At 48.4% G+C, this 20,357-nt stretch overlaps 1 protein-coding gene and 1 pseudogene across 3 annotated transcripts in view; one reads left to right on the top strand and one right to left on the bottom strand.

Moving 5' to 3' along the window:
* LOC146041719 (Schwann cell myelin protein-like) overlaps positions 1-7,552 on the top strand; it is a 55,296-nt gene extending 47,744 nt beyond the window's left edge. For all 3 annotated transcript variants that reach the window (XM_083161633.1, XM_083161631.1, XM_083161632.1), the window contains 2 exons: positions 445-501; positions 7,394-7,552. In XM_083161633.1, the coding sequence (XP_083017759.1) occupies positions 445-501; positions 7,394-7,471 (135 nt within the window). In that variant the 3' untranslated portion in view covers positions 7,472-7,552. The remainder of the gene's footprint in view (positions 1-444; positions 502-7,393) is intronic.
* A 10,645-nt stretch (positions 7,553-18,197) lies between these two features.
* Positions 18,198-18,315, bottom strand: LOC146044295 (5S ribosomal RNA; annotated as a pseudogene).
* Positions 18,316-20,357: the final 2,042 nt, after the last annotated feature.

The following is a 20,357-nucleotide window of genomic DNA, read 5'->3' as shown; positions in this document are numbered from 1 at the left end:
CAGGCAAAATCTTGCCTAGGGCGTCATTTAGGCTAGGGCCGGCTCTGCACATCCCTGCAGGGGTTGGCAGTGGATTCGTCAGCCGCCAGCCCACTGGCAGCCGCCGGAAGGAGATGCATGCGCACGAGATGCATGCGCAACCCCATCAACCGGAGCTCCTCCCCCCCGGGTCTCCGCCGCCTTGTCGCCATCACCCCATCGCCGTCCCCCACCTCCCTGCTCCCCCCTAACCCTGCCCATCTCCCTGAAGTGGAGATGGGCAGGATTCCTATCCCCTGCTGACAGGAAACTCGTGCGTGTGGGTCCCAGTCAGATGTAGCGTCCGCTCGCTAGTGGGGGTGGTCTGGCGAGCCCCGGCGCTGGATGAGCAGCGCTATATCTGTATGTCTGTCTCTATTTTGCTCTTGAAGATTTTTGTAAACTTTTCTTTTTTACTTCTTTTAGTCTGTGGGATACACGGATCTCTTTCAGAATGATACCACATCCTATTATACACTACAGGTGAGGTGATTAATGCTACTACAGAGTTCCTTCTCCGTACCTAAGAGAATAATCAAAGCTTGGAGAGAAAAAAAGCTTTGCTTTATCTCTCTCTCCAAGCTTTGATAAATCTCCTATAACCATTGACATACCCCACCATTCAAAGGGGATTCGGTCATATTGTCTACAGCATTTAGGTCTACAAGCATTAGGTCTACACCACTAGGTCGACCTGCATTAAGGTCAACATGCATTTAGGTAGACATGCATTTAGGTCGACATGACTGAAGGTCGACATGATTTAAGTCGACAGGCTCATTAGGTCGACAGGCTCATTAGGTCGACTTTTATAAGGTCGACAGGGTCATTAGGTCGACATGGATAAGGTCGGCAGGCAAAAGGTAGACATGGGGTCATTTGACTGTTTCATGAGTCGACATGTGCCGACAGGCGGTATTTCATGCCCTACCATCCACTAGGGCGTGGTGGGAGAATGAAATAGTGTGCCCGAAGCATGGCGAGCGCAGCGAGCCATGCAAGGGGATGTGGTGCTATGTTTACTGTGTCGATGCTTGAAAAAATGCAAAAAAAAAACAGTAAAAAAAAAAAAACATTTTGACTTTTTCACTGTCGACCTAATGACCCAGTCGACCTTATACCTGTCGACCTAACAATCCTATGTCAGGTCGACCTAAATGCGAGTCGACCTAATGGTGTAGACCTAATGCTTGTAGACCTAAATGCAGTCTGACGAATGATCCCATTCCATTCAAAGAACTGCTGGTAATTTGCAAAGAATGGGTGCATTGTGTGCAATGCACCTGACTCCCAAATTACCATCAATGCAGAAACCATGGTGATAATGCAAGATGGAGCCCTCCTCATCTAGCCCTTTAATAGGATTACTCTGATTATCCCCTACTGTATTGTTCTATGTATTGTATTGCTGCTGAGAACAATAGGATAGCCATGGTGAGCCAAGACCTAAGGAAGATAGTTGAGAGGGGCTCCATCTGTAGTCTTGAAGGTACATTTATATGTGTGGTGTTAAGAGGGGGGGTAGGTATTTTTTACCTGGGCCCGGGTATGCTGGGGGGGGGGGGGGAGGGCAGATTTCACTCCCTCCTCCCCCAATGCAGGGAACCGGGCAGTGGGGAGAGAGATGACACCCTGTTATAGCACTGCCTACAAATCTAGTTGGTGACATTGTCTGAACACTTCTGTCCTGACCAACATATGGTATAAACCAGGGCTATTTTTCAGCAGGCTCCAGCAGGAACTGAGGCCCTTATTCTAGTTCACTCTTTCTGACAAAATATTTCTTAGACCCCGTTCTCACTGCCGCAAAAAACGTTTTTTTTTTTTTTTCCGGGGGATGCGGAAAATTCCCGTGTCGCGTCTCAGTGTGAAAGTGTCTTTTCCAAATTTCCGGGTATTATGCCCCGGGAATTGGACACGGGTTTTTTGCAGGGTTTTTCCAGGGTAATACACGGGTGTACGGCCGTGTGAACGGCACAGACCCGTGTTTTTCTCACATGATGCCAAAAACAAAGCTCATTGGGGGATGTAATCATGTGATATGTGACACCCATGTGACGTCCATTAAATGCTACGCAGAGGAGGGGAGAACTGGCGCACTGGAGGGATGATGAAGTGCTGGAGCTGCTGGCTGTGAGAGGAGAGGAGGAGATTAAGAAGCAAGTGACCGGCACAGTGAAGGACTCCACAGTGTATTACAATCCTGTGTGCCCGTAGCATCATCAAAACGCAGCAGCAGGTAGTAAACAAACTGAAAGCCCTGCGGAAGCAGTACAGTAAGGTCCATGACCGAAATAGGAGGAAGAGTGGTGGGGCCCGCATTGACTGGGCATTTTATGAAAAGTGCAATGTCATATTTGGGAACTCTGCACTTGCAAACCCCATATCACTGTCCTCCTCCAGCACTTTTGCTGCCAGTGCTGCAAGTGAGTGTGAAGATAAGGATGCAGAAGCAGCACCAGCAGCAGCAACACCTATTGATATGGAGGCCATAGATAGTGACATGGATGCCTGCTCAGTCCAAGATGAAGGTGTTGAAACAACAGTTGTCTCGCAGACTTCCATACAGGCTGAAGTTTCATCACCACCGTGTGGCCAGCTACCACCATCACCATCCCCATCTGCGTCCGGAACAGGGCACCGTGTTGAAGGGAGTAGTGCTGGCCGTGAATCGACGCAGCAAACCGATAATACACGTCCGCAGTTACGCAGTAACAGTATGTTTTTGTATTACATTTCCACATACCTATATAACACAATCCACAGTTTAAAAACATAGGAAAAATTGCAGCATGTAGCTATTGTGCAGGAGGGAATAGGCCTCAAGCACGTATGGGACCACACTGCTTTGTGATTGATGTATTTTATAAAAATGAGCACAAACATGATCAGCATGTGTATATTAGGGTTCAGAATCATCCCTGTCAGCAACATTGCTAACAGCTATGAATGTGAATTGTTCCACAACGGAGGAAGCGGGCCACCAAAATGGAGCAAGCCACAAAGGCCATGACCGCCGTAATGATGGATCATCTGAAGGAAATGGATGTATCAATGCAAGCGCACGGAGATGCACGCCTTCAGCGATTTATGGACAATGAGCGTGATCTACAGAACACTTTCATTTCCGCAATTGTTGGAATGCATGAGCGTATAAATCGAGAAAATCGAGAAACTCAATTGCAGTTCCTTAATAGCCTTTTCTGTAGAACACAAGGCTATGCACAGCCCCATCCACCACATTATTCTTTTGAGGGTAGTTATGAAATGTACAGCAGAGGCCAACCCAAATTTTACACCCCAGCCCAAGGAAGCATGGCGGCACACAGTGTGTCACAGCAACCACCATTGCCACATCGTTTTCAAGTGTATCCGGCTGGAACACAACACCATCAACCAATTCCTCCGCATGCCCCTGAGTATCCTGCTGGTACAGTACGCCCTCTATCCAATCCTCACCATGCCCCTGAGTATCCTGCTGGAACAGCACACCCTCCAGCCATTCCTCACCATGCCCCTGAGTATCCTGCTGGTACAGCACGCCCTCTATCCAATCCTCACCATGCCCCTGAGTATTCTGCTGGAACAGCACACCCCCCAACCAATCCTCACCATGCCCCTGAGTATTCTGCTGGAACAGCACGCCCTCCAACCAATCCTCACCATGCCCCTGAGTATTCTGCTGGAACAGCACGCCCTCCAACCAATCCTCACCATGCCCCTGAGTATTCTGCTGGAACAGCGCACCCTCCATCCAATCCTCACCATGCCCCTGAGTATCCTGCTGGTACAGCTCATCCAGCCAATCCTCCGCATGCCCCTGAGTATCCTGCTGGTACAGCACGCCCTCTATCCAATCCTCACCATGCCCCTGAGTATTCTGCTGGAACAGCACGCCCTCCAACCAATCCTCACCATACCCCTGAGTATCCTGCTGGTACAGCACGCCCTCTATCCAATCCTCACCATGCCCCTGAGTATTCTGCTAGAACAGCACGCCCTCCAACCAATCCTCATTATGCCCCTGAGTATTCTGCTGGAACAGCGCACCCTCCATCCAATCCTCACCATGCCCCTGAGTATCCTGCTGGTACAGCTCATCCAGCCAATCCTCACCATGCCCCTGAGTATTCTGCTGGTACAGCACACCCTCCAGCCAATCCTCGCCAGGCCCCTGAGTATCCTGCTGGAACAGCTCACCCTCCATCCAATCCTCACCATGCCCCTGAGTATCCTGCTGGTACAGCACGCCCTCTATCCAATCCTCACCATGCCCCTGAGTATCCTGCTGGTACAGCTCATCCAGCCAATCCTCACCATGCCCCTGAGTATCCTGCTGGTACAGCACGCCCTCTATCCAATCCTCACCATGCCCCTGAGTATTCTGCTGGTACAGCTCATCCAGCCAATCCTCACCATACCCCTGAGTATCCTGCTGGTACAGCACGCCCTCTATCCAATCCTCACCATGCCCCTGAGTATTCTGCTGGTACAGCACACCCTCCAGCCAATCCTCACCATGCCCCTAAGTATCCTGCTGGTACAGCTCATCCATCCAATCCTCACCATGCCCCTGAGTATCCTGCTGGTACAGCATGCCCTCCATCCAATCCTCGCCAGGCCCCTGAGTATTCTGCTGGAACAGCACGCCCTCCAACCAATCCTCACCATGCCCCTGAGTATTCTGCTGGAACAGCGCACCCTCCATCCAATCCTCACCATGCCCCTGAGTATCCTGCTGGTACAGCTCATCCAGCCAATCCTCCGCATGCCCCTGAGTATCCTGCTGGTACAGCACGCCCTCTATCCAATCCTCACCATGCCCCTGAGTATTCTGCTGGAACAGCACGCCCTCCAACCAATCCTCACCATACCCCTGAGTATCCTGCTGGTACAGCACGCCCTCTATCCAATCCTCACCATGCCCCTGAGTATTCTGCTAGAACAGCACGCCCTCCAACCAATCCTCATTATGCCCCTGAGTATTCTGCTGGAACAGCGCACCCTCCATCCAATCCTCACCATGCCCCTGAGTATCCTGCTGGTACAGCTCATCCAGCCAATCCTCACCATGCCCCTGAGTATTCTGCTGGTACAGCACACCCTCCAGCCAATCCTCGCCAGGCCCCTGAGTATCCTGCTGGAACAGCTCACCCTCCATCCAATCCTCACCATACCCCTGAGTATCCTGCTGGTACAGCACGCCCTCTATCCAATCCTCACCATGCCCCTGAGTATCCTGCTGGTACAGCTCATCCAGCCAATCCTCACCATGCCCCTGAGTATCCTGCTGGTACAGCACGCCCTCTATCCAATCCTCACCATGCCCCTGAGTATTCTGCTGGTACAGCTCATCCAGCCAATCCTCACCATACCCCTGAGTATCCTGCTGGTACAGCACGCCCTCTATCCAATCCTCACCATGCCCCTGAGTATTCTGCTGGTACAGCTCATCCAGCCAATCCTCACCATGCCCCTGAGTATTCTGCTGGTACAGCTCATCCAGCCAATCCTCACCATGCCCCTGAGTATTCTGCTGGTACAGCACGCCCCCCAACCAATCCTCACCATGCCCCTGAGTATCCTGCTGGTACAGCACGCCCTCTATTCAATCCTCACCATGCCCCTGAGTATTCTGCTGGTACAGCACACCCTCCAGCCAATCCTCACCATGCCCCTGAGTATTCTGCTGGTACAGCACACCCTCCAGCCAATCCTCACCATGCCCCTGAGTATCCTGCTGGTACAGCTCATCCATCCAATCCTCACCATGCCCCTGAGTATCCTGCTGGTACAGCTCATCCAGCCAATCCTCACCATGCCCCTGAGTATTCTGCTGGTACAGCAGGCCCTCCATCCAATCCTCGCCAGGCCCCTGAGTATTCTGCTGGTACAGCTCATCCATCCAATCCTCGCCAGGCCCCTGAGTATTCTGCTGGTACAGTATTCTGCTTGCAGCTGCTCCACATACTGAATAGCGGCCTGCATCTGGCCAAAGCCTTTACTACCCCTATTACCAAGAGTTGAAAAACTGTTTAAGCTGGTTACAGATTTTCTTTATATGTTTGTTCAGTTGGTCTGTTCAGATTTAGGCATTATTTAAATGTCATATAGTATTTTATTATTTACATATAGTTTGACATACCAATTGTTTATCTATGTACAAGAACATATATAGTCAAAATCATTAATTTACATATGAATAAAATATGTACATAAAAACATAAATGTGTTGGAGTTTTTTTTTTCATATTTTTAAAAATATTATAATAGCCATGATAAAATGTATGCAGTGTGCTGGTGAAAAAAGTCCTATTTCAAATTACATCATCTTTAGCCAGCAAATTATAGCATTTTAAAAAACAGCCAATCACAGCAATTTGTACAAATGTCCCAACAGCCAATCAAAGCTGCTATTAGATTCCACACACTTGTTGGAAGGCAGAGCATGGAAAGCAGTGTGAAAGGGGCAGACCCGGAAAATTCCCGGGTCTGAGGTGCAGTGTGAAGGGGGTCTTTTGAGCTGAGAAGCTCAGTGCCCCCCCCCCCCCCCCCCCGAAAAAAAAAATCCAGCAAGAAAAACCAGGGATTTTGCAGGGGCTGCAATGAGAACATGGTATTAGATGGACAAAACCATGTGTACTGCAGGTGAGGTAGGTGTAAAACCCCACCCAAATCTAATTATCTCTGCACAAGTAACACCTGCCTCACCTGCAGTGCACATGGTTTTGTCCTTCTAAGAAATATTTTGTCAGAAAGAGTGAACTAGAGTAAGGGCCTCAGTTCCTGCTGGAGCCTGCACAAAAATAGCCCTGGTATTTACCAAGATCAGTTGCCTTTACTATTTATAGTCCTTCACATAAACCAGGTACAAATAGGAGGACATCTGAGTGCTCAGGAAACTTGACCTAAACAACGAAGATCTGAATACAATATTTCCATAACTGTCTCTTATGCTGGGTACACACCAGGACGACTAGGGCCCGATCCCCACAATCTCGATCCAATTCCGATCAATTTGGATGTAGATTGTGTGCTGATTGGGCCCTTTTCTGACCTGCTGTGGACCGATACCGATCCGATGCGCGGTCCCGCGGGTCGGTCGGTCGTTATTGAGATCCTACCTGCTGCAGGTAGGATCTCAATGACGACCATACAGCCGGGTGCGGGTCGCCATCGGATCGGACCCGCTCACGGTGCACATCGTGAGCGGGTCGTGCCCCCCCGCGTCACCGTGAGCGGGTCGGACGAGACACTGACGACCCGCTCACGATGTGCATCGTGAGCGGGTCGTCCTGGTGTGTACCCTACATAAGAACCAATGTACTGTAATACCATTGCAACCATCTCACAGTATCTTTGTACTTTTCAACAGCCTACAGCTAATAATAACAACAAGCCTGTCGCCGGAGAGAGCCGCCTCCAGCCACCGTATATATATGAATATATGTAACACAACGCGACAATTCCAGAGTTTGCATATCACACATCTGGGGCTTTGTATCTTTGCTGCTTAACAATGAATAAATTCCATTCTCAGACCAATGAAAGGAACAACTGTCTCTGTGTTTTATTCTACCGGTTGTGTTTTTCATTTCTACTTGGTATAATATGACTGATTTCCATTGATGGGTAACTTCTACTAAATTACTACAGGGTTGGGGAATGGAACCTTGCCCCTTTCTGATTCCTCTATCATTATATGCTAGTTAAAAAGCCCATCAAAATGACAGCTTCTGCAATGTACTTGTACATTGAGCGGTGACAGTTTTTTTCTATAATTTTGAACTGTGACCGTTTCTAGCCCACAAACTCTCCCCCCCACCCCCAGTACCTATCTTCTCCTACCTCCAGTCTCTATCTTCACATCTCCCTCTCTATATCCAGCAAGTTTGTAACAGATCAGTGTCCCTGCAAAAATTGCTTTCACTTTCTGTGGCGCAGTTATTTAGTTTATCGAGTGGCCTCTACTGGTCACTGGCGGTACTTCATCAGATCTTCAAACAAAAGGGGTATCCTATTAGCAGTAGTAATATACTGCTGTTAATATGTTCACGAGGGACCAGGGGCGGATTGGCCTGGCGGGAAACCGGGACATTTCCCGGTCGGCCGGTCCTTAGGACCCCATAAACGGCCGCTCTCCCCCTGTCTGGGCCGCGGACTGCTTAACCAGTGCCACAACAGCGTTTTTCCCTGATCAAAGATGGCCGCGGGAGGGCTGCTGCGCATGCGTGGCCGCAAGCAGCTCCTCCCGCGGTGCTTTGGTAGTGTGCCCCTGATCACCAGCAGCAGAGCCGGCCTACTGGGGAGGTGGGCGAACGGTACCTGCTCCTGGGCTGGGCTCCTGCTGCAGCGACGGTTCCCGGAAGGGGGCGTGGTCACGGGGGTCCCGCGATTAGGCCACGCCCCCAACTTTGCCTGGCCCTGCTCTGCACTGTAGCTGGCTGCTGTGTGGGCCTCAGAAGCCAGGTAATGTGTGTGATTGATTGTGTGTGTGCATGGACTGTGCTGACATGAGGGAGAGGGGCACAGCAGCAATTTAATACTGCCCCCTCCTCTCCTCACCAAAAACACCACAAAAAGTATCATTTATATATATATATATATATATATATATATATATATATATATATATATATATATATATATATGTTGGCTATTGAAAGTAATTACAATGATTCTAGCACTGCAAGTCCCAGCATGACCAGTCAGTTTCTATTAGTATACAGATTTGAACATTCATGTATACCTACATTCTGAGGATCAGATAGCCTGTGATCCTCTGGCAGCTGCTGCTAGACTGCTAGTAGAAACAGACGTCATGCTGGGACTTGTAGTACAAGGATAACTATCTATTATATCCCTGGCAGTCTGTCCCTGGCTTGCTGCACAGCTTTGTCTTAAGACGTGCGCAGCGTGGCCTACCATCAGGGGCGGATTGGGCCACCGGGATACCGGGAGAAATCCCGCTGGGCCGGCCCAATCCACCCTCTGTCGGGCCGGCTGGTCATGACTGCCGGCCGGCCTGGTTACTGAGAGGTCGTCAGTCCGGCCGGCAGCAGTGCTTCCGGCCAGCTCACTAAGCTGCCAGCACTGCGCTGCCGCACCGCACACCCTTCACAGGCACAGCTGGATTCTGCTGTGCCGTGCGGACTGTCTGACAGAAGGCGCCGCGCTAATAGAGAGCCGCCGCGGGATAGGGCTGTGGGCGTGGCTTCATTACCCATGCCAGTGACACCACGCACCATGTCCACAGCCTGGCCCTGCCGCCCCCAAGAAATCACAGCAGGGAGCCGCCGGCGCCGAGCCATATATCTTGGAGGCGAACAGAATGTGAGACATGTGCGGGTATTATTTTTCAGGGGGAGGGAGGAGAAAGATGTTCATATGCAGTGTGTATGTGTGTGTGTGTGTTGGGGGGGATGTGTGTGTGTAGGGGGGTTCATATACATTATGTGTGTGGGGGGGGGTATATGTGTGCATATACAGTATATGTGTGTGTGTGTGTGTGTGTGTGGGGAGGGGGGGATGTGTACATATTTATACAGTGTGTGTGTGTAGGGGGGTTCATATACAGTATATGTGTGTGGGGGGGTATATGTGTGCATATACAGTATATGTGTGTGTGGGGTGTTCATATGCAGTGTGTGTGCGGGGGGATGTGTGCATATACAGTGTGTGTGTGTGTGCTCATATACAGTATATATATGTGTATATAGTATGTGTGTGTGTGGGGGATGTATGCATTTACAGTATGTGTGTGGGGGGGATGTGTGCATATACAGTGTGTGTGTGTATGGGTTCATATACAGTATATATGTGTGTATATAGTATGTGTGTGTGTGGGGAATGTGTGCATTTACAGTATGTGTGTGTGTGGGGGATGTGTGCGTATACAGTGTGTGTGTGTGTGTGTGTGTGTTCCTATACAGTATATATGTGTGTATATAGTATGTGTGTGTGGGGGGGATGTATGCATTTACAGTATGTGTGTGGGGGGGATGTGTGCATATACAGTGTGTGTGTGTGCTCATATACAGTATATATGTGTGTATATAGTATGTGTGTGTGGGGGGGATGTATGCATTTACAGTATGTGTGCGGGGGATGTGTGCATATACAGTCTGTGTGTGCTCATATACAGTATATATATGTGTATATAGTATGTGTGTGTGTGGGGGATGTATGCATTTACAGTATGTGTGTGGGGGGGATGTGTGCATATACAGTGTGTGTGTGTGCTCATATACAGTATATATATGTGTATATAGTATGTGTGTGTGGGGGATGTGTGCATATACAGTGTGTGTGTGTGTATGGGTTCATATACAGTATATATGTGTGTATATAGTATGTGTGTGTGTGGGGAATGTGTGCATTTACAGTATGTGTGTGTGTGGGGGATGTGTGCGTATACAGTGTGTGTGTGTGTGTGTGTGTGTTCCTATACAGTATATATGTGTGTATATAGTATGTGTGTGTGGGGGATGTGTGCGTATACAGTGTGTGTGTGTACGGGTGTTCATATACAGTATATATGTGTGTATATAGTATGTGAGTGTGGGGGATGTGTGCATTTACAGTATGTGTGTGGGGGGGATGTGTGCATATACAGTGTGTGTGTGTGTGCTCATATACAGTATATATGTGTGTATACAGTATATGTGTGTGTGGGGTGTTCATATGCAGTGTGTGTGCGGGGGGATGTGTGCATATACAGTGTGTGTGGGTGTGTGTGTGTGTGTGTGCTCATATACAGTATATATGTGTGTATATAGTATGTGTGTGTGGAGGGGATGTATGCATTTACAGTATGTGTGTGGGGGGGATGTGTGCATATACAGTGTGTGTGTGTGGGGGGGGGTATATGTGTGCATATACAGTATATGTGTGTGTGGGGGGGTATATGTGTGCATATACAGTATATGTGTGTGTGGGGGGGGTGTTCATATGCAGTGTGTGTGCGGGGGGATGTGTGCATATACAGTGTGTGTGTGTGTGTGTGCTCATATACAGTATATATGTGTGTATATAGTATGTGTGTGTGGGGGGGATGTATGCATTTACAGTATGTGTGTGGGGGGGATGTGTGCATATACAGTGTGTGTGTGTGTGGGGGGTATATGTGTGCATATACAGTATATGTGTGTGTGGGGGGGTATATGTGTGCATATACAGTATATGTGTGTGTGGGGTGTTCATATGCAGTGTGTGTGCGGGGGGATGTGTGCATATACAGTGTGTGTGTGTGTGCTCATATACAGTATATATATGTGTATATAGTATGTGTGTGTGTGGAAGGGATGTATGCATTTACAGTATGTGTGTGGGGGGGATGTGTCATATACAGTGTGTGTGTGTGTATGGGTTCATATACAGTATATATGTGTGTATATAGTATGTGTGTGTGGGGGGGATGGATGCATTTACAGTATGTGTGTGGGGGGGATGTGTGCATATACAGTGTGTGTGTGTATGGGTTCATATACAGTATATATGTGTGTGTGGGGGATGTGTGCATTTACAGTATGTGTGTGTGTGTGTGGGGGATGTGTGCGTATACAGTGTGTGTGTGTGTGTGTGTTCCTATACAGTATATATGTGTGTATATAGTATGTGTGTGTGGGGGATGTGTGCGTATACAGTGTGTGTGTGTACGGGTGTTCATATACAGTATATATGTGTGTATATAGTATGTGAGTGTGGGGGATGTGTGCATTTACAGTATGTGTGTGGGAGGGATGTGTGCGTATACAGTGTGTGTGTGATCATATACAGTATATGTGTGGGGGGGATGTGTGCATAAACATATTTGTGGGGGGATGTGCGTGTGTGTATATAGTATGTGTGTGTTGGATGGGGGGGTTGTGTGACGTGTAGCAAGCATTATGGTGTAAATTTTTGACGCGCATCTTCGACGCGCACTATCCCTGTTGTCCTTAGTTTAAAAAAATTGTTGAGCCCTGGCATAACTCGTAATGGGCATCATGGCCTCTGGTGCGCACTGTCACTGTTGTCCTCCTTTTATGAAAAATTGTTGAGCCCTGGCATAATGTGTAATAGGCACTATGGCATGTGGTATAATATGGATGCGTGACGTGTAATATGCATTATGGGGCAAATTTTTGGTGCGCGTCTTTGGCGTAACATGTAATGGGCATCACGGTGTGTGCCATAATGTATGATGGGCATCAGTGTGTGGCATAACGTGTAATGGGCATTACAGTGTGTGACGTAACGTGTATGTGGTATTACCGTGTGCGAAATCAAGAATAGATTTGAAGCAAATGTAAAAAATTAAATAAAAAATAAGGCGGGTCAATGGGTGGGCTGTGGGTGTGGGTGAGCTACTAGCCATGCCCCCACAGCGGCAAAAATGGGGAGTGACCTCGTTGAAATAGGCCACACCCCATATCAATAGGCCACGCCCCCTAAAAATTTGGGCGCGCCTCCGGCGCGCAAAAGGTGTCGCTCCTCCCCTAGGGCTGCTTCAAATTATTTCCCGGGCTGCTTTCAATTCCCAATCCGCCCCTGCGAGGGACTATTAAATAGCCCCAATACCGATGTCCTTATTCCCAATGTAGGCACTTAGGGGGAAATTTACTAAGAATACGAATGCAAAAAGTTGCATTCGTATTCTTAATACGCGTTAATATGACAGCATACAGATGGGGCAGGCTACATCCTTGCTGGCGGATCGACAGAACGTCCCCGCTGGCGATCAGCCAGCAGCCTCGCCATCCATCATACTGAGACGCGCGTACGTCTCACGAGCACGCGCGTCTCAGTCTCCGTCGCCAGTGCGACGGAAACCCTGTCCGTCTCCGCCTCAGAGAGACGTACAGGGTTAGGGGAGGTATGGGGGGGGGGTGCGGACAGGCGGCGGGGACCCCGGGTTACCGCCGACAAGCCAGCGGGGACACGGGGGAGCGTATGGAAGCGCCGTCTGAAGGGGATGCGCGCGCGCCCCCTTCTTGCCATCGATATGGCGCTGGCGGGGGATGGCGGCTGGCGTCGTCAGCGCCATCCCCTGCCAGGATGGGACATGCTCCATCTGTACCTTGTATGCTTTGTCGTGTTCCGGAGGGGGATTTAAGTCAAATATGACTGCTTTGTAACCCTCAGATGGCGTATAAATTCGTATTAGCTGGCCGTATATACGGCCGCTAATACGAATTAGTGCAGGCAGTCTGCAGGGATCAGTCAGATCCGTGCAGGCTGCAGAGTGTAAAAAAAAGAAAAGAAAAATAAATACATAAAAAAAAAAACCAGCACCAGGCTGAAGGAGCTGGGGCCGGTAATTAAAAATCAGGGAACCCGACAAATAGGGGTTCCCTGATTTTTAACAACCAGCCCCAGGCTCCAGGTCCGGGGCTGGTTCCCAAAATACGGGGGACAAAATGACTAGGGGTCCCCCGTATTTTAAGAACCAGCCCCAGGCCACACCAGCCAGCAGGGTAATATCACAGCCGGGGGGAGACTTTTTATACAAGTCCCCCCGGCCAAAGCATTCAGCCCTCTGGCCAGTCAGCCTGGCCAGGGGTCCTGGGGGAGTGGGGACCCCCCAATAAAGGGATCCCCCCCTCCAGGACTTATCTGACCAGGCTGAAGCCTGGTGCTGTTCTCGATGCCCCTGTGCGGTGGGCATCAAGCTGATTTGAGTGTAAAAAATAGAATAAAAATCTATTGTTTTTTACTGTGGAACTATGAGTCCCAGCAAGCCTCCCCCGCAAGCTGGGACTTGGAGAACCACAAGTCCCAGCCTGCGGGGCATTCAAGGGCCCGCTGGAACTTGTAGCTCCACAGTAATAAAAATAGTAAAATAAAAACACACTGACACAATGAAAATAAAATTTTAATACATCCAAAGCCCATACATACTGATACTTACCTATCTTGAGCCCGTAGGTAGCCCTCGGTCCTGGTGTCCGGTGTCCTGGTCCTGTGTCGTCCTCCATGTCCATGTCGGCGTCCGTGTCGTATTCCATGTCCATGTCAGTGTCCGGGGTCCGAAGTAATCCATGGTGGAGCTGTGGAAGGAAATCCTACTCACCTGGTCCTCTGGCGAAGATCTCTTCTCTTGATCCGCCAAAGTCCAGGTATTCTTCAGCATGCCGGCACTCCCCGCACTCTCCGCATCGGACTGAGGAGAGACGCAGAGATTCTTCATCTTCCGCGCCTCTCCTCAGAATGATTCTATTGGCCGCCTAGCGGCCAATCAGGAGCCAAGAAAGTCGGCTCCTGAATGGCCGCTAGGCCAATAGAATCATTCTGAGGAGAGGCGCAGAAGATGAAGGATCTCTGCGTCTCTCCTCAGTCCAATGCGGAGAGTGCGGGGAGTGCCGGCATGCTGAAGAATACCTGGACTATGGCAGATCAAGAGAAGAGATCTTCGCTAGAGGACCAGGTGAGTAGGATTTCCTTCCACAGCTCCACCATGGATTACTTCGGACCCCGGACACCGACACGGACATGGAGGACGACACAGGACCAGGACACCCGACACCAGGACCGAGGGCTACCTATGGGCTCAAGATAGGTAAGTATCAGTATGTATGGGCTTTGGATGTATTAAAGTTTTATTTTTATTGTGTCAGTGTGTGTATTTATTTTACTATTTTTATTACTGTGGATCTAAAAGTGCCAGCTTGCGGGGGAGTCTTGCTGGGACTCATAGTTCCACAGTAAAAAACAATAGATTTTTATTCTATTTTTTACACTTAAATCAGCTCGATGCCCAACGCCCAGTGGCATCGAGGACAGCACCAGGCTTCAGCCTGGTCAGGTAAGTCCTGGAGGGGGGGACCCCTTTATTGGGGGGGTCCCTACTCCCCCAGGGCCCCTGGCCAGGCTGACTGATCGGTAGATATGAATGATTTGGCCGGGGGGGACTTGTATAAAAAGTCTCCCCCCGGCTGTGGCATTACCCTGCTGGCTGGTTTGGCCTGGGGCTGGTTCTTAAAATACGGGGGGAACCCTAAGGCGCCTATTGAATTATTGTGATTGACCTTTACCTTAACATTAACATTTGTTACCCCTAGAAATAAATCACTCGGACACGTTAACCTGAAATAACCACACGGACAACCACTGCATAAGTTTAAAAGGTCAACAGTATTTATTGTTGGTATGACCCTATTGAAAGGGATGGCCAGGAGAGCGCTTGGAGACCAGCTAAGTCACAAACGTTAACAATGGCGGTGACTACAACGCCCCAACTTGTAACCAGGGCGATGAACCGCCCCATTGAATTCAAGGCACAGCCTGCACTGTGACGGTCTTACCGCACCTCCTATTGCATGGTGAGGACAGTTCAAGGAAGTGGCCATCGTCCCCCCTCGGGGGCAGGACTCACCAGCCATCCTGGCAGAGGGTGGCAATACCGCACAGTGACCTCCTGTACCTCAAACTTGACCGCTGATCGAGAGCGCCCTCCCGCCAATTATAAATTGATATTTGTGAAGCCAAATTGTGTGAAGGCCGAAAAGCCAGGTGGTAATTGTAGAAAGCAAGGGAGGGAGGGTGGGAATCCAGACTCAAAGAGGAAGAAGGATCACCTGACTACCCCCTAAATACCCCTGCATAAGCTAGCACCCATTCTACACCTGATTGGCTACACCTACAACACTGGACTCTATGGGGTAAAAAACATTTCACTAACTTTATTATACCAATCACAAAATTGCAAGGCTCTTATATGCCTTCATGCCTATGCAGCCCTCACTTAATCTAGTCATTTTGTCCCCCGTATTTTGGGAACCAGCCCCGGACCTGGAGCCTGGGGCTGGTTGTTAAAAATCAGGGAACCCCTATTTGTTGGGTTCCCTGATTTTTAATTACCGGCCCCGGCTCTTTCAGCCTGGTGCTGGTTACAGCTGTGGGGGGGGGGACCCCACGCTGTATTTTTTAAATTTTTTATTTATTTTTCTATTTTTTTTTACACTAAAGCCTGCACAGATCTGACTGAAATATGACAGGAAAATAAGGTGTATTTTCCTGCCGTATTTTCGTGGCTGTTTCACGCCAATTAGCAGCCGTATTATCAACACGGATGCTTAGTAAATCAGGAACCACCATTCTTTTGAATGGTGATTCCTGCCGTATTCTATTGATGGTGTAGACATTTGTATTTGTAAATACAAATACGAATGTCCCATCATTAAGAATACGAAAATACGTTTTTTTTTGCATAGTAAATGCCAAAAATACGTGTACACCAAAAAAAATTGTATTTTCGTATGAAAATACGATTTTTTTCCACGATTTTTCTTTAGTAAATTTCCCCCTTATTGTGGATTATACTTTGTGCAACAGAGGGGCAGGTTTATAAAGCTCTGTAAGGTGATAAAGTGTCTGGTTTTTATCCCCGGCCAATCAGCTCCTACCTTTCATTTTTCAAACCAAGCCTGTAACTTCACAGTTAGGAACTAATATTCCGGTGATAAAAACAAAACACTTTGGGGGAAATTGACTAAGATTCTACTTCACATGTGATGTTGCTATGGGCAACCAATCAGAATCTACTTCTTATTTATTTAGCACCCTCTAGAAGATAGTCGACAGGATCTGATTGGTTGCCCACAGCAACATCGCATGTGAAGTAGAATACACATCTGTGGAAAGGTTAGAATTTGGTGAGGTGTGCGCCAGGAGGATATAAACAGGTAAATGTCCAGGAGCGTGATCCCATATATTGCACTCCCCTAGTATTCTGGTTGGGGCGTCAGCTAAGTCCAAGAGCGGTGGTGTGCCACTCAGGGGGGATTTGTAAAGAAGGTTTTTGTTTTGGACTTTGGATAGCGACTACTGTGCACGTATTTCACATGGGACAATGTATGAAAAATAGACAATTTATTCAAACACAGAAGAAAAAGGTTTTAAAAATACATGGATATTCACAATGTTATAAGACCACAATATAAAATGTATCAGATGTACACCAAAAGGGAGGGGATAAAAATAGATACTAAAAAAAAAATAAAATATAACAATATTAAAAGTCTGGAATGGCAATGGTATTGGTATAGTATGATGATCGGACTGGCTGGTATATAAGCACAGCTAAAAGGACCAGGATATATATAAAAATATATAAAACAGAGAAATATAATATATAAATATGGTGAACTGCAAATGCAAGCTGCTATCAACAGATAAAAATATGGTTAGCTTAACTTATTAGCAGAGTTGTGAGGAGCAGGAGTCAGAAGTATCCCAACATGTTTCGTCCAACAGGACTTCGTCAGGGGTAAGGGACAGAATGACTGAGGCTGTATATATAGCAGGGATGGGGTCTGAGGTACCGCCCCCCTCGTTAAATGCTGCTTAATTAGATAAAGATTGCGTGTGAAAAAAAACCATATTAAAAACCATTTAAGAGGTCCTGGGGTTAGTACCACCAGTCCTCATAATAGCAAGTTACAAAACGAGTGTTTAAAAGTACATAATAGCCTGAAGGAGGTTTGGAGTGTGTCAGCTCCGTTTACATGGAGCCTGACATCACATCCGCCCCACTTCCGCCACACATCCGGCGTCCGTATAGCTTCACTGCGCATGTGCACCTTGTTGGTGAAGCCTCACAGTCTGGTAAATGAGGAGCTACGTGCGTCTGTGTGCTCCGTCCTTCTTAGTCCTTGTAAGTGCGCATGCGCTGTGTCACTGATGATCTGTGTCACTCTGGAAGCTTCAATACGAGATGTTCCCATACACTGGCAGTGCGTGGGTTGCCATGGTGATCGCATTGTGTTTCATGTCCTTAAATGGATACCCGGATGTTTATAATGGATTATTCATATTTTAAAGCTGTGTAAGCCCGTTTGTAGTAGGTTCAGTTTCTCTGCAAGTGGTTCTCAGAATAAATGAGAACCAGAATTGGCAAGAATAAATAAATTAATATTTTTGCAGATGTACAGACAATATTAAACGTTTGTAAGTATGAAAATTAATCAAAACAGTAGTAGAAAAAATAAATAATAAATACATAAATATATAAAAAATACCTCTGGAGTTGTTTATGATTAGATAATAATTAATATTTATATATAAAGGGTATAAGGTGATAAATATATAATTATAAGCATATCTATTGGTATATGAAATAATTTAAAAAAGACAAGAGAATAATATTATTTATTGACACCACAAAGGAACCGCGCATACAGATAATCTCCGCCGATGGTATGATACAGCACCCGATATTCCTGGGAGGTCCCCCTACCCAGTACTGATCAGGCCCATCACTGCTTAGCTTCCAAGTTCGAATGTAATTGGGCGTCCCAGTGAGGTATGGCTGTATAGTTGTTTGGTTGGAGATCAATGCATGTAACCAGTTAATCCTCTATGGTGTCGATGATGACGACCTACTATGAATAGAATACACATCTTAGTAAATTTCCCCCTTAATCACTTCTCCAAGCTTAATAAATCTGCCCATCAGGCAACTAAAGCCACTCTCTCTGTTGCTGCCAGCTCGCCATATAGCTAGAGCTGGTGACAGGCAGTGGACTGTGGGACTGGTAAGCCCGAGAGTCTCACGCGCTCGCGCGTCCCACTGCTGAGAATGGGGCACATGAGCATCTTGTGCACACGTCCCATTCTGACATATGGCGCAAATGAGCATCTTGTGCGCGTGCCCCATTCTGACATATGGCGCGCATGAGCATCTTGTGCACGCGTCCCATTCTGACATATGGCGCACATGAGCATCTTGTGCACACGTCCCATTCTGACATATGGCGCACATGAGCATCTTGTGCACGCGTCCCATTCTGACATATGGCGCACATGAGCATCTTGTGCACGCGTCCCATTCTGACATATGGCGCGCATGAGCATCTTGTGCGCACATCCCATTCTGACATATGGCGCACATGAGCAGCTTGTGCGCACATCCCATTCTGACATATGGCGCACATGAGCATCTTGTGCGCGCACCCCATTCTGACATATGGCGCACATGAGCATCTTGTGCGCACATCCCATTCTGACATATGGCGCGCATGAGCATCTTGTGTGCACATCCCATTCTGACATATGGCGCACATGAGCATCTTGTGCACACGTCCCATTCTGACATATGGCGCGCATGAGCATCTTGTGCGCACATCCCATTCTGACATATGGCGCACATGAGCATCTTGTGCACGCGTCCCATTCTGACATATGGCGCACATGAGCATCTTGTGCGCACGCCCCATTCTGACATATGGCGCACATGAGCATCTTGTGCACGCGTCCCATTCTGACATATGGCGCACATGAGCATCTTGTGCGCACGCCCCATTCTGACATATGGCGCACATGAGCATCTTGTGCGCACATCCCATTCTGACATATGGCGCACATGAGCATCTTGTGCGCACATCCCATTCTGACATATGGCGCGCATGAGCATCTTGTGCGCACATCCCATTCTGACATATGGCGCACATGAGCATCTTGTGCACGCACCCCATTCTGACATATGGCACACATGAGCATCTTGTGCGCACATCCCATTCTGACATATGGCGCACATGAGCATCTTGTGCACGCGTCCCATTCTGACATATGGCGCACATGAGCATCTTGTGCGCACGCCCCATTCTGACATATGGCGCACATGAGCATCTTGTGCACGCGTCCCATTCTGACATATGGCGCACATGAGCATCTTGTGCACGCGTCCCATTCTGACATATGGCGCACATGAGCATCTTGTGCGCGTGCCCCATTCTGACATATGGCGCACATGAGCATCTTGTGCACGCGCCCCATTCTGACATAAGGTGCACATGAGCATCTTGTGCACGCACCCCATTCTGACATATGGCACACATGAGCATCTTGTGCTGCGCCCCATTCTGACATATGGCGCGCATAAGCATCTTGTGCGCACACCCCATTCTGACAAATGGCGCGCATGAGCATCTTGTGCGCACACCCCATTCTGACATATGGCGCACATGAGCATCTTGTGCACGCGTCCCATTCTGACATATGGCGCACATGAGCATCTTGTGCACTCTCCCCATTCTGACATATGGCGCACATGAGCATATTGTGCGCGCACCCCATTCTGACATATGGCGCACATGAGCATCTTGTGCGCGCGTCCCATTCTGACATATGGCGCACATGAGCATCTTGTGCACGCGTCCCATTCTGACATATGGCGCACATGAGCATCTTGTGCACGCGTCCCATTCTGACATATGGCCCACATGAGCATCTTGTGCACGCGTCCCATTCTGACATATGGCGCGCATGAGCATCTTGTGTGCACACCCCATTCTGACATATGGCGCACATGAGCATCTTGTGCACGCGTCCCATTCTGACATATGGCGCACATGAGCATC

The sequence above is a fragment of the Crinia signifera genome, chromosome 19 (assembly GCF_055691185.1).
Source record: "Crinia signifera chromosome 19, ASM5569118v1, whole genome shotgun sequence".
Lineage (NCBI taxonomy): Eukaryota > Metazoa > Chordata > Amphibia > Anura > Myobatrachidae > Crinia > Crinia signifera.
This window is presented reverse-complemented; position numbering and strand designations above follow the sequence as displayed.